Raw genomic sequence first — 15,505 nt, 5'->3', positions numbered from 1 at the left:
TGGCTTCTGTCAGAGCTGTCAGAAGCTGTATGTGCCAAGAGCACTGTGGTTTCCTGCTTTGCTGCTTCAATGAGTATTCAGGTAGTGGGCCCCCTGAGGACCGATACCACCCGCCCTCTAAACCAGCGTCCCATGCTGCGGATCTCAAGCCTTTTGCAAGAGCCAGAAAAATATCTTCTCTCTGAAATTGAGGTGAAGCCTATTTGTAAGAGCAGGAGCTGTGGATACTCGCTGTCAGTCCTCAGACGTTTTGATTGATGTGTTTATTTGATCCTGCGACACCTTCAACACAGGCCTAAGGAGGCTAGTGGCGGCTCCAATATCCCTCGCCTCAGGTCACGCTGCCGGCCGTGACAGCTATCAAGTTGTGCCTTTTGAATGCTTGCATGCACGAGCGCGGTTTTCGTCCCAGCTCTCTCGCGGCCGTGGCCTCCCTCAGGCTTGCCAATAGATTGGGATTGCGCTGCATGTGAAACATTAAAATCTCAAGCCGCCGAGACGAGACAAACACAGGGGGGACGAGCAGACAGGGAGAATATGTCATCACCATGGAAACCACCTCCCAAGGACTTTGTGGAGCTGCTGCGTAAACCTGAGTTGGTTTTATCATTTTACTGTGCAGCACAAGGACTCCTTTCTTAAGTTTCCAAGGAACAGACACATCTCTACACTGAAATTATTCTCATTAAGATTGACACACTTCATTTTTCTATAACTGATTTATTGGCACAAACACACACAGAGAAGTAAACATTGCATTTATTAGGACTTATTTATTTTTGGAAATCATTTGTAGGCACTTACCTACTATACAGCATTTGTTTCTGTGTTGCTTGCCAGCAAACCACAGTTGTTGGTTTCAGTGTAACAGCTTAATAGGAAGACGGCGGGGATCATAAAGGACACACTCATGCGTTCACTCTTAGATCTCTATCACTTTGTGATTTGGTTAAAGCGGCTGCATGTTGAACTATATAAAAACCTTCTAAGAAAATTTACAGTCAACTGTGACGACCGATAAGACGGGAAAACAGCTGCCACTCGATTGCACACTTAAAAGACTTGTCTGCGCTTAGTGTTTTGTTTTGGTTTATGTTTTGACTTTTCAAAATTATTTTTGTGTGATTTGACAGAAGTGGCGTTAATCCACCTTGGTCACTTAGCTCAGACTCTGCTGTGCTTACTGACTCCAGGAAGTGTGCAAACGGACAAGAAAAGGGATGTTTCTGGATTTTGCATACCTGTTGAGCGTGTTGCATTTATGGGCGTTATGCAGCTGAAACTGCCACACAACGATATACAAAGATTTGATGACACACGACTAAGTGAGGACAATGGCGTCTTAGTGTTGGTGGATCCTTTGTTTTGCTCCCTTTGACCACTCAATGCATGCTCACTGAATACAAAACCTCAAGCCTGCTGGCGATTTCCTGGGAAGCTGGATTACTAAACAGCTGGAACTCTGAATGCAGAAAAGATTCGGTTTGCATGAAGGAGGAGAATTTAAAAGATCTAGTTTCCATTAAAGCGCCAACGCTGCTCTTTTCCCGAGGACTTTTGATATCCCTCTTATTAGCTGATTGTCTTTTCTCCCAGCAGCCTCTCGTAAATCCTAAATAGATTCTCTTCAATCCCTGAAATATGCAAAACAACCTCTTATCTACATTTTAAATAATCCTTGCTTAAGGACTTGCTGCACAATGGGAACAATAGATTTTTGTGAGTAGTCCCTGGATCCGTTTAGGTTTTGGCCCTGTAAGTCATTCTTGTGTTTAAAGGTGCAAACAGCTTACGACATCTAAACTTCAAGAAAAGTTTGTTGAACATGTTGTACGGCTGCAAGCGTGATAAAAGACGGAGGGGTGGAACAAAAAGGCCAAAAGATGTCATCAGGAAAGTATCACCATCTGCTCCCTCTCCGAGAGCTGAATTCAGTCCCATTTCATGAGGAAATGCTGCTCTTTACCAAAGATATTTGCTTAAAGCTGCCGACACGCTCACCAAGAGATGACCAGACAAATATTGACAGGGTGGACTGGAGCAGTGATTGGAAAGAGGTTTGAGTGGGTGGATGGAGATGAACATTTTAGAGAGAAAGAAAATGCAGAGGAGGATGGGGAAATGCAAAACATGTTACCGATGGAAGCAGAGGGAGATGGAAATGCAGAAAAAGTGAAGGCTGGAGTGTGGGCCGGCTCGGAGCGATGGGATTTTAACTTCATGCTTATCACTTCAAAAGAGTGGCTGTGAAATGCAGTCTGCTCCTCTGCACACCTCGCTCCATCTTTCTCTCTGTCTCTCTCCTTGTAACCTGAGGTGCAGTGGATCATTTCGGCCTAAAAGTTACGGTTTGATTTGGTGTGCAGTTTTCATTCACAGGGACGGTCTCTGTCCCAGGGAGCGGTCTCATTCAGCGCTGCTGCTTGTAAGCCTCAGCTTTACACACCCCTCTACTTAATGTCAGCAACGGCAGTCATGGAGTTCAACACTTTTGGAGTATGACACAGTTGAAACAACCCTGAAGGGTGAAGAGGGGGAGTTTGAGTCAGTCAAGTGCATGTAAACACCGCATTGTAGTTTAAAATATGGCTCTGCTTTGTTTTAACGTCATGACGTACCCCTCATCCATTTTGTCATCACTGGGCTGTCTCACAGTGTCATAAAAATGATGTGAAGCAAGTCACAACAGCTTGCTGCATCCTCGTCTAGAGCTCCTGGCAGCTGTGTCACACGACACTGAACAGTCCTGAGCCGTAGAAGCTTCACCCGTATGGAGCTGAAACGGGGCACACATGTTGATGAGCTGCAGGCTAGTTGGAATGTGAAGGGAGCGCCTTGTCGCTTGTCAATCAGCGGCGGATGTGTCAAATGCCAGAACAAGGTGGAACGACATGAAAGGCTTCAGCTGAGACAGCTGAGATGACTGTGGGGGCGGGCTGTGGGATGTTTGTGATTTCGACAGAGGAGAACGATGAGTTTTGAGGGAAGTGAAAGTCTTGTTACCTTGAAGTGGCGGTCAGCCGAAGAGTGGACCATTACATCTTGTGTGTGTCGTGGAGAAGTGGCCATTAGTCATCGTAAAGCACATACGCTGTAGTTATGCTGAAAAAGCTGAATTAAACTGCATTAGTCATTCTATTGTACAGCTTTGCTTTTCAATTTACATACTGCTCTGTGGATCAGGCTTGTTCCAGTGCATCCCACAGATATTTGATCAGTTTGGGATCTAGTGAGTTTGGAGGCCAGGTCAACACCTTGTGCTGCTTCATCCTGCTGGGGATGGCTGCTGCCATCAAGGAGTATCATTTCTAGACAAGATGGTCAATATTATTTACTTCTACTGTCAGTGGTTTTAATGTTATGGCCAATGGGTGTATATTTTAATCAGTTTCACTAATCAAAAGACGTTTTTACGTATGTTTCAGTATTGTGGCAGCGTAGCGTTCAGTATTAAGGGATAATGAATAAATGTACTTGGATTTAAAGTTAGTGGCTCTGTGAGATTTTGAATTCAAATAAGAAACTCAGAGTTCCTGCTCATTGATACCCAGGAACTTTAAAATAATTAAGCTATGAAGGTTTTTTTTTTTCTCGTTTTGAAGTTGAGGGTAGTGCAGGACCGAGTCAGCAGGGGGCAGTAGAGCAAACAGTGTATCTGAGCAGAGAGTTGGTCTTTGTTCTTGTGTTCTTGCAAGATCAGTCAATTTGAAACTGGAAGTTCCCTCTATTGTCATTTTAGATAAACTGGGATTGAATCTTGCCTCCAAACCGTTAAGGTGGGGTTTAATGTCTCTAGTGCAGACTTGCGGAAGATTTGGTCCAAAGTGTGTCTCCATTTTCCTCCTCACTCTGATCTTGAATCTAACTTGTCATTTTTCGGTCACTTGGGTATAAGCAATCGCTGCACTCGCATCCAAAATATTTTGGCTCCCTGATTTTTTGCCTTCTTTGAATTTTTAAGAATTCACAACACAAATGCACCTTCCAGTGGATTTCAGGCATTAGGGATGTCAGACGAACAGCCTTTAAATGCAAATCACTGCCGTTGCTCTGAAAGCCAAATGAGGCTGGACCTTCAAATGATGATTGTAGTAGGTGGGTGGAGGACCGATTCGTTGCTCCATCGTTCATCCATCATCGGTGTACAGAGGTGGGAGTGAAAGGGGGTGTGTAAATCCAAGGTTACTTGCCTCAGGTAGCTGTAGTGTAGAGAAGTGAATAGAGTTGCATCCCGCCGGTATACAGAACATCAAAGCATATAATGCTACAAACAAGCTGAGTTGGAAAGAAGTGAGCATCTGAGGAGTTTCTGTTTACTGTATTCTTTTCTTCATTGGCAAAATAACACCTTTCTGAAGATGCTGTTCTGTGATGGTCGGACTTGAAGGAATTATTTATACCTCCTCTTTGTGTCTTTTGCTTTTATGTGCGGAAATACAGCTTTCAGTTCAAGTAGATCAGAGTTGAAGCAGCACAGCTTTGTGCCATTTTATCATATCAACAGTGCTCCTCCGTGGTGTGATTAAATGTAAACTAAAGGCCAAAAGACCTCCAGAGGTTTATTTTAACCTGCTGGTCATGGACAAAGACAAGAGTGCAGGGTTTAGAATCACAAGAGGCATCTTTGTAACCACGGGAGGGTTTTCTATGCCAGGAGCCCCCTACTGAGGGTTTGTCGTCCTACAACGAAGCTGCTTACAACCTTGGGTTCTTGATCAGATATCTGAAGGCAGGAAAAGTCAAAGTACAGCTGCGATTGAGGAGGAAGGTGTTGCATTCCGAGAGTGTGTGCATTTAAAATAATTTTCATTTGCAATGCAGATTTCTCCACCTGTCTGGGGTCACAAATGGGCCGCCATCTGTTTAACAGCAGGTGATGACTGATGATGTCATAACTAATGGACAAGGTCCAAAAGGGAGTGAAGTGAGTAGAGAAGATGGGATGAATTAATGAAATATACTGAGGTAATTCCTACACATAGCACAGATGATAGATTTAAATAGGTTGGATGGAGTCCATCAATTGGTTTTTATTTATTTATTTTTTTTCCACAGGCTTTTGAAAAATCCTCAATTCTAGTTTCCTGCAGAGGTTGAAAAAAGGAAATTTAAAAGCAAAAGCGAACCTAATAAAACGCTTCAAGCTACCTTTTACCTACTTAATTTTCATCATCTGGCTGCTATATTTGTAGGAGACAGGGTGAAAGTCAGTCTCTTGATTTTTTTTTTTTTCAAAGCTTCCATACACCTACAGTAATTACTTCTCCTCAGTCAGCGGCGGTCAGTCAGTTTTAAATTTGAGTACCTGCGCCGGTGTTGCAGTTGTTTCTGTGCAACTGACCGCTGATCGCACTAATTGCCTGACGCTGGAGACATCCGGTCACCCAGGTCGCGAGTTAAAAAGCAGGATGAGCCCTGCCTTTGCAGTTCCGCGCTGCCGTCTGCATCCCGATAGCTTGTGAAGACTCGTCTCATCAAGCGCACACACGCGCACATGCAAACTGTGGAGGTTTAATTAAGAGGGATTTTCGTCATGCTTACCAGAACTCTGGTGCAACTTGAGAAGCATTTAGCATCCATCGATCCACCCTGCTGGAAGTGCTGTGCAGCCTCTATGTCTGCTGCCAGCTTCTGATGGGCTGCTGCTGTCTTGTGCTCCTTATGGATGCACAGACTTATCTCGGTTACCGTGAAATCACCAGCTCCAGGTGCTGATGTGGACGCTGATTGCTGATGTTTAAGTCCTTTCTCCAAACGCTGATAAACACAGATACTGTCAGATGTTAAAGAGATGCCTGTGTGGCCGCTGGCTAGCAGATAGTTTCAATGTGACTGTGGTTGTGATGTGATTTAATCTAAGTTGCAGTTATGTACAAATACACAAATTACTCTATTGGTGTTCATAATAAATACACCATTTAAATGTATATGTCATTAATAAAAGCTAATTAAAGTCAGGAGTATAGAAGGAGTCCAGTCAGTGAAACTAGATCAGAGTTGTGTGAAAAGTAAATACTTAAATGTTGAATGGGCGATTCTAAGTTGTCCATAGGTGTGAGTGTGAATGGTTGTCTGTCTCTCTGTATTAGCCCTGCGATAGACTGGCGACCTGTCCAGGGTGTACCCCACCTGTTGTCCAATGACAGTTGGGATAGTGTCCAGCCCTCCTGTGACCCTCCAGAGGACAAGCGGATTCAGAAAATGAATGAATGGAGAACAATGCTTTGCAAAAAAGAGATCAAAAGATCAGAAATTGTTGCTTGCATGAACCTGGAAAAGGTTACAAACTATTCCCAAAGAGGTTTGGTATTCATCAGTTCAGAGCTAGAAAGTAGAACTGTAAATGGATATGATTTATGACTGTGGCTACTCTCCTCTGTAGTGACTGCCCAGTTAGAATGACTTCAGAGGCACAACACAGAATGATCAATGAGGCAAAGAGGTAAAAAGATCAGCCTAATATCTCTGTTCCTGAATCATGATGTAGAATGGAATAACGCTGCTCTCCAGCAACTGAACTCTACTGTGCACCTCATGCAACGGAAATGTTTTGTGCATTGATGGAACTATGGCCAATTTGTTTTGGCACAAATAAGGCACAGCATACCAACATGAAGTGGAGCACGGCGGAGGCCTTGTCAGGATTTAGAGCTGCTTTAGTGCCGTTGAGCCTGTACACTGTGGGGGAGGTTCGTTTCCAGGTTTATCAACATGTTTTTCGAGATAACGTCAAACCAAATGCCCCGGAGCTGAAGTAGAAATTGGGTAATGCAACAGGAAAATGACACAAACCGTCAGTGATTTCACAAGAGGAAAGTCTGTCTTTGGGAGTGTTGAGTTCAGACAAGGTCACGACGGAGATCTTATAGGTTGAGGTGAAAAATGAAACTGGACAAAAGTGCTTTCAAACAATAGTGTTTTCAAGCAATATTTGGTGATAAAGCCAAGAAGTTATTTCAAGAATGAGGGTTTGTTTGCCAGATATTCATGTGGTGAAATTCCTCCCTCTGATAAAGAGTCACAGAAAGCAGCTTCTCTGAGATTTGGAAAACTAAACCAGTCTGGAACAATACTTTAAAGAACGCAGTTTTAGACGAGATCATATAATCTGTATCAGGCTTTCATTCATGTGAAGCTCGAGGTTGCACCTGACTGACCATTAAAAACAAGCCCAGAGTTCCAGCTTCAGACAGACACACTGTGCACATTACAACTCTTCCATCTCAATTCATGTTTAACAACATTGTTTTCTGTATGGCACCACCGTGAACCACAGCGATGGCCGTTTGATCCCCAGCTCCGACTGTCAATTTGTCAAAATGTCCTTTGGAGAGACAGAGGACACCAAAATGTTCCAGATGGTTAGGGCGGCACCTTGCTTGTTAGCACACGTGTATGAGTGTGTCTGTCTGCGCGTGTGTGTGTGTTAATGTGGGGTAAATTGTAAAGGACAAAGTAATACTGTCAATTACTTGGGATATGTGCTCAGTAAAAATGCAGACATTTATCTTTCACTGTTCCAAGAGAAATAAGAAAACATACATTAAATGTTTTGTTCATTTTTGGATACCTATTTTTTCCTCAAGTATGATTCATTAACAGATATAATAGAGTTCAGTCACGTGCAGTCTTTACTTGTATTGTAGTACAGCTTCTGCATGTATGGTATTTATATTTAATTTTTTCTAGGTACAGTGTGGTCTGCTCTTTGCGAGTGACTAAATAATGATATTTTTGTGCCCTGTACTGAAGTCTGCCACTGAGAAAATACTGGGAGACTGTGAAAAGACTTGGAATTACGGCTGATTTCACTGCTCGCAGAGGAACAGTGCGTTCGTATTAACATAAAGGGGACAGTTTGGTTTAAACTCCAGCCGAATGAAATGTGTCTGTAGTGAAAGTTGCAATGAGGAGGGTATCGTGTGTCCTGGGTGAAATTTGAGAATGGGTTCTAAGATCCACCTGTCACCGCCAAGCTCTGCAAGTCTACGCTAAAATAGAAATCTAAGGGAATAGTTTAGTAGTATTTGCGTTTGTGAGAGACAGAGTATATGTCTACAGTAAATGGTGGCTGGCATTTGGAGAAACTCACAGGAGTATCAGCACAAGGGGTCAGCAGCACGTAACGTATTTTAGCCACCTAAACTAAGGCCCGCCCAGTAATAATAATAAAAAAGTCCATATGACTTTGTCCAAATTATATTTAGAATATTGTCACCACCACTTAACCTTAACTCAGAGTTATATCAGTCTCTTCGGAGACACCAGACTCCATTGACAAAAACAATAATTTTAAAGAATATGCAAAATATAGGAGTTGCTGATCTACCTCTGTGTGACTTTGGTCAGTCAACACGTTCGTTCGGATCCAAATGAATCGGTTTAAACATCAAAGTCACCCAGTAAAACAGATAAACTAACCAGCTGAGGTAGCGGTAGACCAGCTCATGTCCTGTGTGGAAGCTGATACACTACAGTTCAACCCCATCTCAAAGAAACCGAAATATCCTTTTAATTTGTCTCAAGGTAAACTGATTTAATACAATAAAGCTTTATTTGTTTGCAAGTAATGTAGTAACTACACAGATTCATGTGGCATTTTTGTAGCCAGGGCAGTTGCTTTTAACAGTTCATAAATCAGAATACATATATTGTTGAGATATAGGTTAATATCGTTTGTTTGCTTTTGTTGATTTTTGATGCATTGCTTCCAGTCTATCTTTGGTTGATTGCATTTTAGAGAAAAACCTTTTGAATGACGATTACTGTACAAGTTCAACTCTTCCAAGACAGACGACACACTAGTAATAGATGTTGTATGTACGGACTACATACTAATCAGCCATTATCCATCTTTTGGCAAACCGCCTTGTGACTGAATCTGTGAAAAGGTCAAACTCGGGTATTTTCCTGCTTTGAACTTGACCTACAAAGGTTGAAACTGAACACTTTGTTTAATTTGTCTCTTTAATAGGTTGTGAAGCTTTCTAACTATTACATTGCACATTCTAGACACCTCGGAATTAGAGCCTCAGACTGTACAGCTGTATTTTTGTTGTTGTGGCCAGATCCAGACAATAATTTGAACTGTACAGTGCGCTGTCGGCTTAATTGAACTCCTTTTGTTTTTCTTCAATATGTAATTTGTTTTAAAAATTTTCCACCGGGCCTCCGTCCTACATGTTTCGTTTGCATGTGCGTCACTTTGCCTCCATTGTGAATGTCACATGCTGAATTTTGTATGATTAACACAGTGATCGGGTGCATGCTGGCACGCTCCACAGTCCTGCCACCGGCCTCACAGCCTGGACCGAAATAGACTTTGAAAGTGTGGCTCCCAGAAAGAGGTCACTTTAAAGTTTGTTTCCCCCTCCGCCGGGCCACCCTGCTGACGCTCACGTGTGCTCACTCAGCAGCAGCAGCAGCAGCAGCAGCTTTCAGCAAATCTCCATCGGCTTTCGCAGGTTGAGACAGATGTGCTTCATTGGGTGTCAAAATTGGAAAAGATGACGAGATAAGGGCAAGAGGACAGTGGGTAGCGGGGAACGCTGCAGATCAATAAAGCTGCTACAATCTGCCGCTTGTTATTTTGGGCTGGTGAACTGATGGCTCTGTGCTGCGGCCACGCGCTTCATGTTCGCATATTTTCGTTCTGAAGATTAGTCCGCTGAATACACAAGCCTCAGAAACAATCCTGTGTTGCATTATACAGAGAAATGTAAATGAAAAGCAAAGCTCTACATCACAGGATTGCATATGGTTACAGCAGATAAGTGGCAAAGGACCCCCGGTCAGTCATTCAACATTTTACAGAATACTAAACAAGCTAAGAACTTTTGGGTTTTATTTTTTGTCGCAGACCTTCTCTCGCCTTCTTCATTCCCCTCTTCTCCCCTTGTCTCTTTCTGTTAATTGGAGGTAAATTTGACTGAGGCAGCAGCCATACAAGCTGTAGAGTTGTACTTATCAGTATGCATGACTGTATTTGAATATGAACTGAAAAGGCTATTACAGCTCAATTTCACGCCCAGCAGGCTATCTGAGATGTTCCTCCCTCTGTAGAAATCAGGCTGTCAAGAGTTCTCTCTCTGCTCTCCGTCCCTGGCATTCTGTCCCTTCACACTTTGTCTCAAATTTCCATCATTGCTCCTCGATTCAACTCGGCCCATATTTATCATCTCTCCTCTCAGGCCTCTGACTTGAATTGCCCCTTTTTTCTCGTTTTAAACTACAAACAGTGGAAGCTGGAGAAAGGTTCTTAGGTGGCCAACCTCTTGCGGTATCTTCCTCTGTGTGATTTAAAGCTCTTAATTCCCCCAGAGAAATGTTTCATATCTCAGTCTGTGTAGTATCTGCTCCTGCTGTTTGAAGAAAAGGTCTTCCCGTCTGGTTATAACATTTAGTCAATCTCGGCGAGGCTCCTCTACTTTTAGTTTCTCCACCAAACTTCTTACTCAAGTAAATTTTGGAGGGCAGATTTAATTGAATCTGAGGGCACACTGAAGTGTACTATATATCTGCTCAGTGTTTCTCCTCAGTTCGATAAAATTATCACCCACTTAGCTTCAGGATGCAGGATGCTAATTGGCTGAATTTATGAGCATATCTTCAGGAGTATGTTCAGATACAAGAAGCAAACAGGAAAGTACTTCCCTCGGCCAAAAACACTGATTATTTATATTTCACAGTATAATGTATGTCTTAATTGATCATTTCTGAGAGTACTGATGCTTAATATAACTAGTTTTCCCATACACAGTCAGCCACAACATTAAAACCACTGACAGGAGAAGTAAATAACATTGACCATCTTGTGACAATTCAATGCTCTGCTGGGAAACTTATGCACCTGGCATTCATGTGGATGTTATTTAGACATGTACCACCCACCTAGACCAGACCAGGCACCCCCACCCCATAGCAATGACACTCCATCCCCAGCAGGATGCAGCCTGACACAGGCACACACAGAAAAACAGTTTATAAACAACACCACAAGGTGTTGACCTGGCCTCCAAATTCACTAGATCCCAAACTGATCAAGAATCTGTGGGATGATCCACAGAGGACCCTCCCCTCAACCCATAGGACCTAAAGGCCCCCACTAACAACATCCTGCTGCCAGACACCACAGGACACCCTCAGGAGGCCCACTCCAAATGTTATGGAGGGAGACTTACACAGTTTTAGCCAGGTGGTCATAATGTTATGTCTTATCGGTGTATCGTTACACATGTAACACATCTGCTTATTATGTTTTGTTAATGTGAAGAAGAGGTTGTCTGGCTGAGCGACCTGACACCTGCACTTGCTTCTTCTTGCAGCTGCTGGCTTTAGCCTATTCTCAGCTCAGCTAAACAGTCCTTCCGTCTTTGCCCAAGTTTCTCCCCAAGAGGCTCGATGGCTGAGTCACATCTGTTTGTCTAGAAACCTGCAAAGATCGGTGCTGCTGAAGTGCTGTAAATGTGATGCATCATCAACAGCGCGTAGAAACTGTGTCACACTGTGTGGATTCAGGGGTTTGTTGTACAAACCACCTCACTCAGTGAAATGAGCAGCTTCTTGCTCCATGTTGCCTCATCATTTGCCTGAATCCAATTTCACAGTGTTCATTTACAAACTACAAACTGCTGGGGTTAGTTTAGCTCTTGTTTTGCATATTGGGATTATTTATTTTTTTTTAGTATGAAAGTACAGAGGAGAGAGAAAATTGTAAAATCATTAAGTACAACTGAAGAAATATTTAGATAAAACTAGTAGTATTAATATGTTCCATTTCAAGTAAGACTCTTATTTTCAAAATTACAAAGTGAAAATAAACATAATATACTTAAAAGCACCATTTGGGAGTTTTTATTCAAATGCTTATATTCTTGATTAACAACACTGATCAGTATTTCAGTTTATACACCGCAGGGATGCTTAGAAATATATTAAGTCTTTTCCAATGTGTTTCCTTGCATTTTATATACTGATAGCTTTAAAGTAAGCACCTTTGTCGTGTCAGCTGCACAAAGTCCACTCGCCGGGCCATCAGAGCTGTAGTTAGACTGTATTTGGAGGCCAAAGCTATTTAAGCAGCGTTACTCAATGACGCCAAAGTGCTGCTTGGCTCATTATCCACTCGAAAGCACCTGATTTGTCCTCAGGGTGTAGAGAACAGTAAGCCTCGCTGGCTGTGTTTACAGTGACAATATTCCTTTAATCAGATTGAAAACAGTCAGATTGGAGATACCAACTCACCTGTTTAAATGGACACTGAGTTTATCTGATGGGGTATATGCTTATACTCGGCCTAGAGTGGCCCCGTCAGCTGTGGAGCATCAGATCTGCTGGAAAAATAACGGAAGATCTTTTTTTTCCCCCCTTTAACTTTGACAACGCTGAATTTATTAAATAGAACACAGTGACCCAGACGGACCCACATCGATTTCTGCTTTGTTCATCATTTCTTCCACTGGTTTAAACTTGTTTCTGACCCTCCTGGACGCTTGTCGTATTGCCCGATGTTTGAGCAAACGTACACACAAAAAAATATATTTATTGTGCTATTATTTGGTTTCCCTATAATCAGATTATTAAAGATTTACATCACCCCTCTCAGTCCATTTGATGCCTTCCAATCGGAGCATTGCAGGAAAACACAGTCAGAGCCTTATGTAATTTTTACACAGTGTGCACTGTATGTGACTGGCTGTTGATATTTGCATGCACCAATGAGTTTAACCTGCTTTGGTCTATCTACATGGCTGCAATAAGCAGTCCCAATTCTTTCTTTGCTAGATTTGTCTTATTCATGCAGGTAGCGTCTTCCTCTTTATTTATTTATTTTTATTATTGTTTTAGTTACCAAACTAGCATATTAGTTCCCAGTGACTTATGGCTGTATTAAAAGGTTTAATTTGTGTGTTTATTAGTGAGCTTGGGCCTATAACGGCCCGTAGTGTTTTATAGTGTTTGAGGGATTGTGTTGTGCTATAGCTTTGTCCTTGAATACAGCTGTGAGGATGCGTGTAATAAATTACCCTCATCTCTGCTCCACCTCGCATCCCTTGCTGCCTGCTGGGGATTGGCGCACACAGCAGTAACGCCCTCTCTGATTGGTGGACAGTGATAGTGGATTATAACAGGTTTGGTGGCGTCTGAGTCTTTGTCTTAAAACTGTTTTTGGGACTCGGACGGGCGAGGCTGCGCGTGGACATGTGTGACAGTGCAGGACAGGCTTAAGTAGGGTCAGAGGGAGGTACTTAAAGGTTAAGCTGCAGAGCAGAGGGAGTCTATTTAAAGGACACCATCCCTCTCTTGAATGATTCAACAACAGCGTGCCCCTCCCCCATGGCTCATCAAGATCAGCTGGAGGAAGTGGTGGCTCGGCCAATGGGATTACAGTAGCGGATTGACTCTGTGTGTGTGTGTGTGTGTGTGTGTGTGTGTGTTTCTGCAGCTGAGAGAGAGAGCAAGTCTGGACAAGTAGCAGCAGCAGCAGCAGCTCTGTCTCTGTGTGTGTCTGTGAGTGTGTGTAAAGAAAATGTAGGGCAGCCACTTGTTCTCTCTCCCTCTGCTGTCTCTCTCCCTATCTTTTCCTCTGTCTGTCTTTGTCTCTGTGCTGCCGTAGCTGTAGTCGCCCCGGCGACAGCTGACATTGTTGTCGTGGCTCCACTTCCGTATTTGCAGAGGCTTGGCTCGCTGTCTCTCTCACTCGGCTTCTCTCCACGCCTCGGCTCACCTCAAGGATTCACAGAGGGGGCATGTAACCCCCCTGAGCAACCATTGTCTGCGTGAGTGTGTGTGTGTGTGTGTGTGTGTGTGAGAGACAGAGAGAGAGGTGGCTTCAGGATCCAGACATGAATTCCTGCTGGAAAATGAAGATTCAGGTACAGACTCTTGTTCTTGATCGTGTTGCTGTCGGGGGTTGTTTGTGTTGTTTTTTTTATTTTCTTCACGGTGCTGATGTCGATGTTGTCATTGTTGTTGTGATTGTCTTCGCTGCTGCAGCTTCCTCTCAGGAAGGTAAGCTCTGTACGCTGTTCAACATATTGTTCGTCTACATGCGCGCAGCAGCTGATCATACATTATTAGGCGTGTGCAAAGAAAAGACGACGATAATAAAAGGAAAGTGGGGGCTCATTGTAGTTTCCATTCAGCGGTTGTTATGGAGAGGCCTTCTGTCTCCGTGGTGATGGCAGAGTGCTTCTGCGGCAGTAGCCAAGAGATGAAAGAGTAGCCAGGAATCTGTGGTTTGTGTGTCTGCTAGAGAAAGGAGAGTGTAAATGGAGAGCAAAATGAACTGGGGCTACTGTCGAGCAGGATCAGCAGTGTCAGAGTAATGCCGGGGGTTATTGATTTGTTTGTGTGTTTGTGTGAGTATATTTTCTTTTTTGCTCGTTTCTTTTGTGTCTGCGTGTGTTTTTCCTCTGTATTCAGCTCAGTCTCTTTCGGGACTATGTATGTAGTTTTACATTCGGTGGATGTCGCTATGCATGCATGCATGCATGCATGAATGTTTGTTTGTGTGGTTCAGAGAAGCATCTGCCACCTCTTCAGTGTGAAAGGTTGACCCACTTTCTCCTGTGCCGCTGCTACCCTTTGTTCAGAATGACTGGGGGGGTGGACAGAAATGCTGTATTTGACTTCCCATGATCATTGTTATCCATTTATGTGTCCTAACCCTAACCCTAACCCCAGATTGCCAAGTGATACAAGCGAACATGAACTCGATAAACCTTGGTCCATGCCATATTTGGTCTGCACTTTTGTTTTGAACTGGAAAAAATAGCCACCCCCTCTGGAAAGTGTTTGCTGTTAGGTGCACACAGGGACTCCAGGCCATCATGCAAGGCCTCTGTGACAGGGTAGTTTTGATATATAAATATATATTCTCCCTCTCAGTCCCCAGCTTAGCATATCACATCATCTACTGATGCACCAAATCAAAGAGCTTTGTGTCAAATCTGCAGCTGGGGGGTAGGGAGAGGGAGAGATTAGTGCAGTCACATGTCACGTCAGAGCTTAAAATCTGTTTTAGAGATGGACGAAGAATTGAGGAAGAGGGGACAAGAAAGAGATAAGGCCGGACCGGTGAGGATAGCAATGAAGAGGGGGACAGGAGTTAGCCGTATATAAAAGGCAGGTGTACGTTAACCAGCCCGTATGAGAACCTGCTTGCAGCTCTGTCTCCCACTTCTGCTTCTTGCTTCCCCTCTGAAAATCATATTTTAAAGAGTGGTTTTTAAAATTTGACAGAACTGAGAGCTTGGGCCATTAGTATTCAACGCACTAGATACTGAAAACTTCTGAAAGGGGGGAGGAAAACTTGTTTCAGATGTTGCTACACTTTAGATAGGGTGTTCATATTCCCAGCAGGCGTCAGAGCTGGAGCTTCTCGAAGCAGCTGCTAAGTGCTGCTGGCAATGAAGAAGTTGTTTGGTGGGTTTGAGCCTCATGCTGTTGTCAGACTCATAGATAAAGTCTGCTGACTTTTACTATGAGTCTTGGTCAATATCCA

General features: G+C 43.3%; 1 protein-coding gene across 8 annotated transcripts in view; it reads left to right on the top strand.

Moving 5' to 3' along the window:
* The window catches only part of marchf8 (membrane-associated ring finger (C3HC4) 8), a 75,257-nt gene that overhangs the window by 30,653 nt on the left and 29,099 nt on the right, over positions 1-15,505 (top strand). Inside the window, exon 1 of one of the 8 annotated variants that reach the window (XM_084561565.1) lies at positions 13,429-13,874. The exons of 6 other annotated variants lie outside the window; for them this stretch is intronic. In XM_084561565.1, the coding sequence (XP_084417691.1) occupies positions 13,845-13,874 (30 nt within the window). In that variant the 5' untranslated portion in view covers positions 13,429-13,844. Of the gene's footprint in view, positions 1-13,428; positions 13,875-15,505 lie in introns of those variants that run through there. One more of the 8 variants, XM_084561566.1, reaches the window with a different exon arrangement.

Source organism: Chelon labrosus (genome assembly GCF_963514085.1).
Source record: "Chelon labrosus genome assembly, chromosome: 15".
NCBI lineage: Eukaryota > Metazoa > Chordata > Actinopteri > Mugiliformes > Mugilidae > Chelon > Chelon labrosus.
The sequence above is the reverse complement of the archived record's forward strand: the minus strand, read 5'-3'. Positions and strand labels throughout refer to the sequence as shown.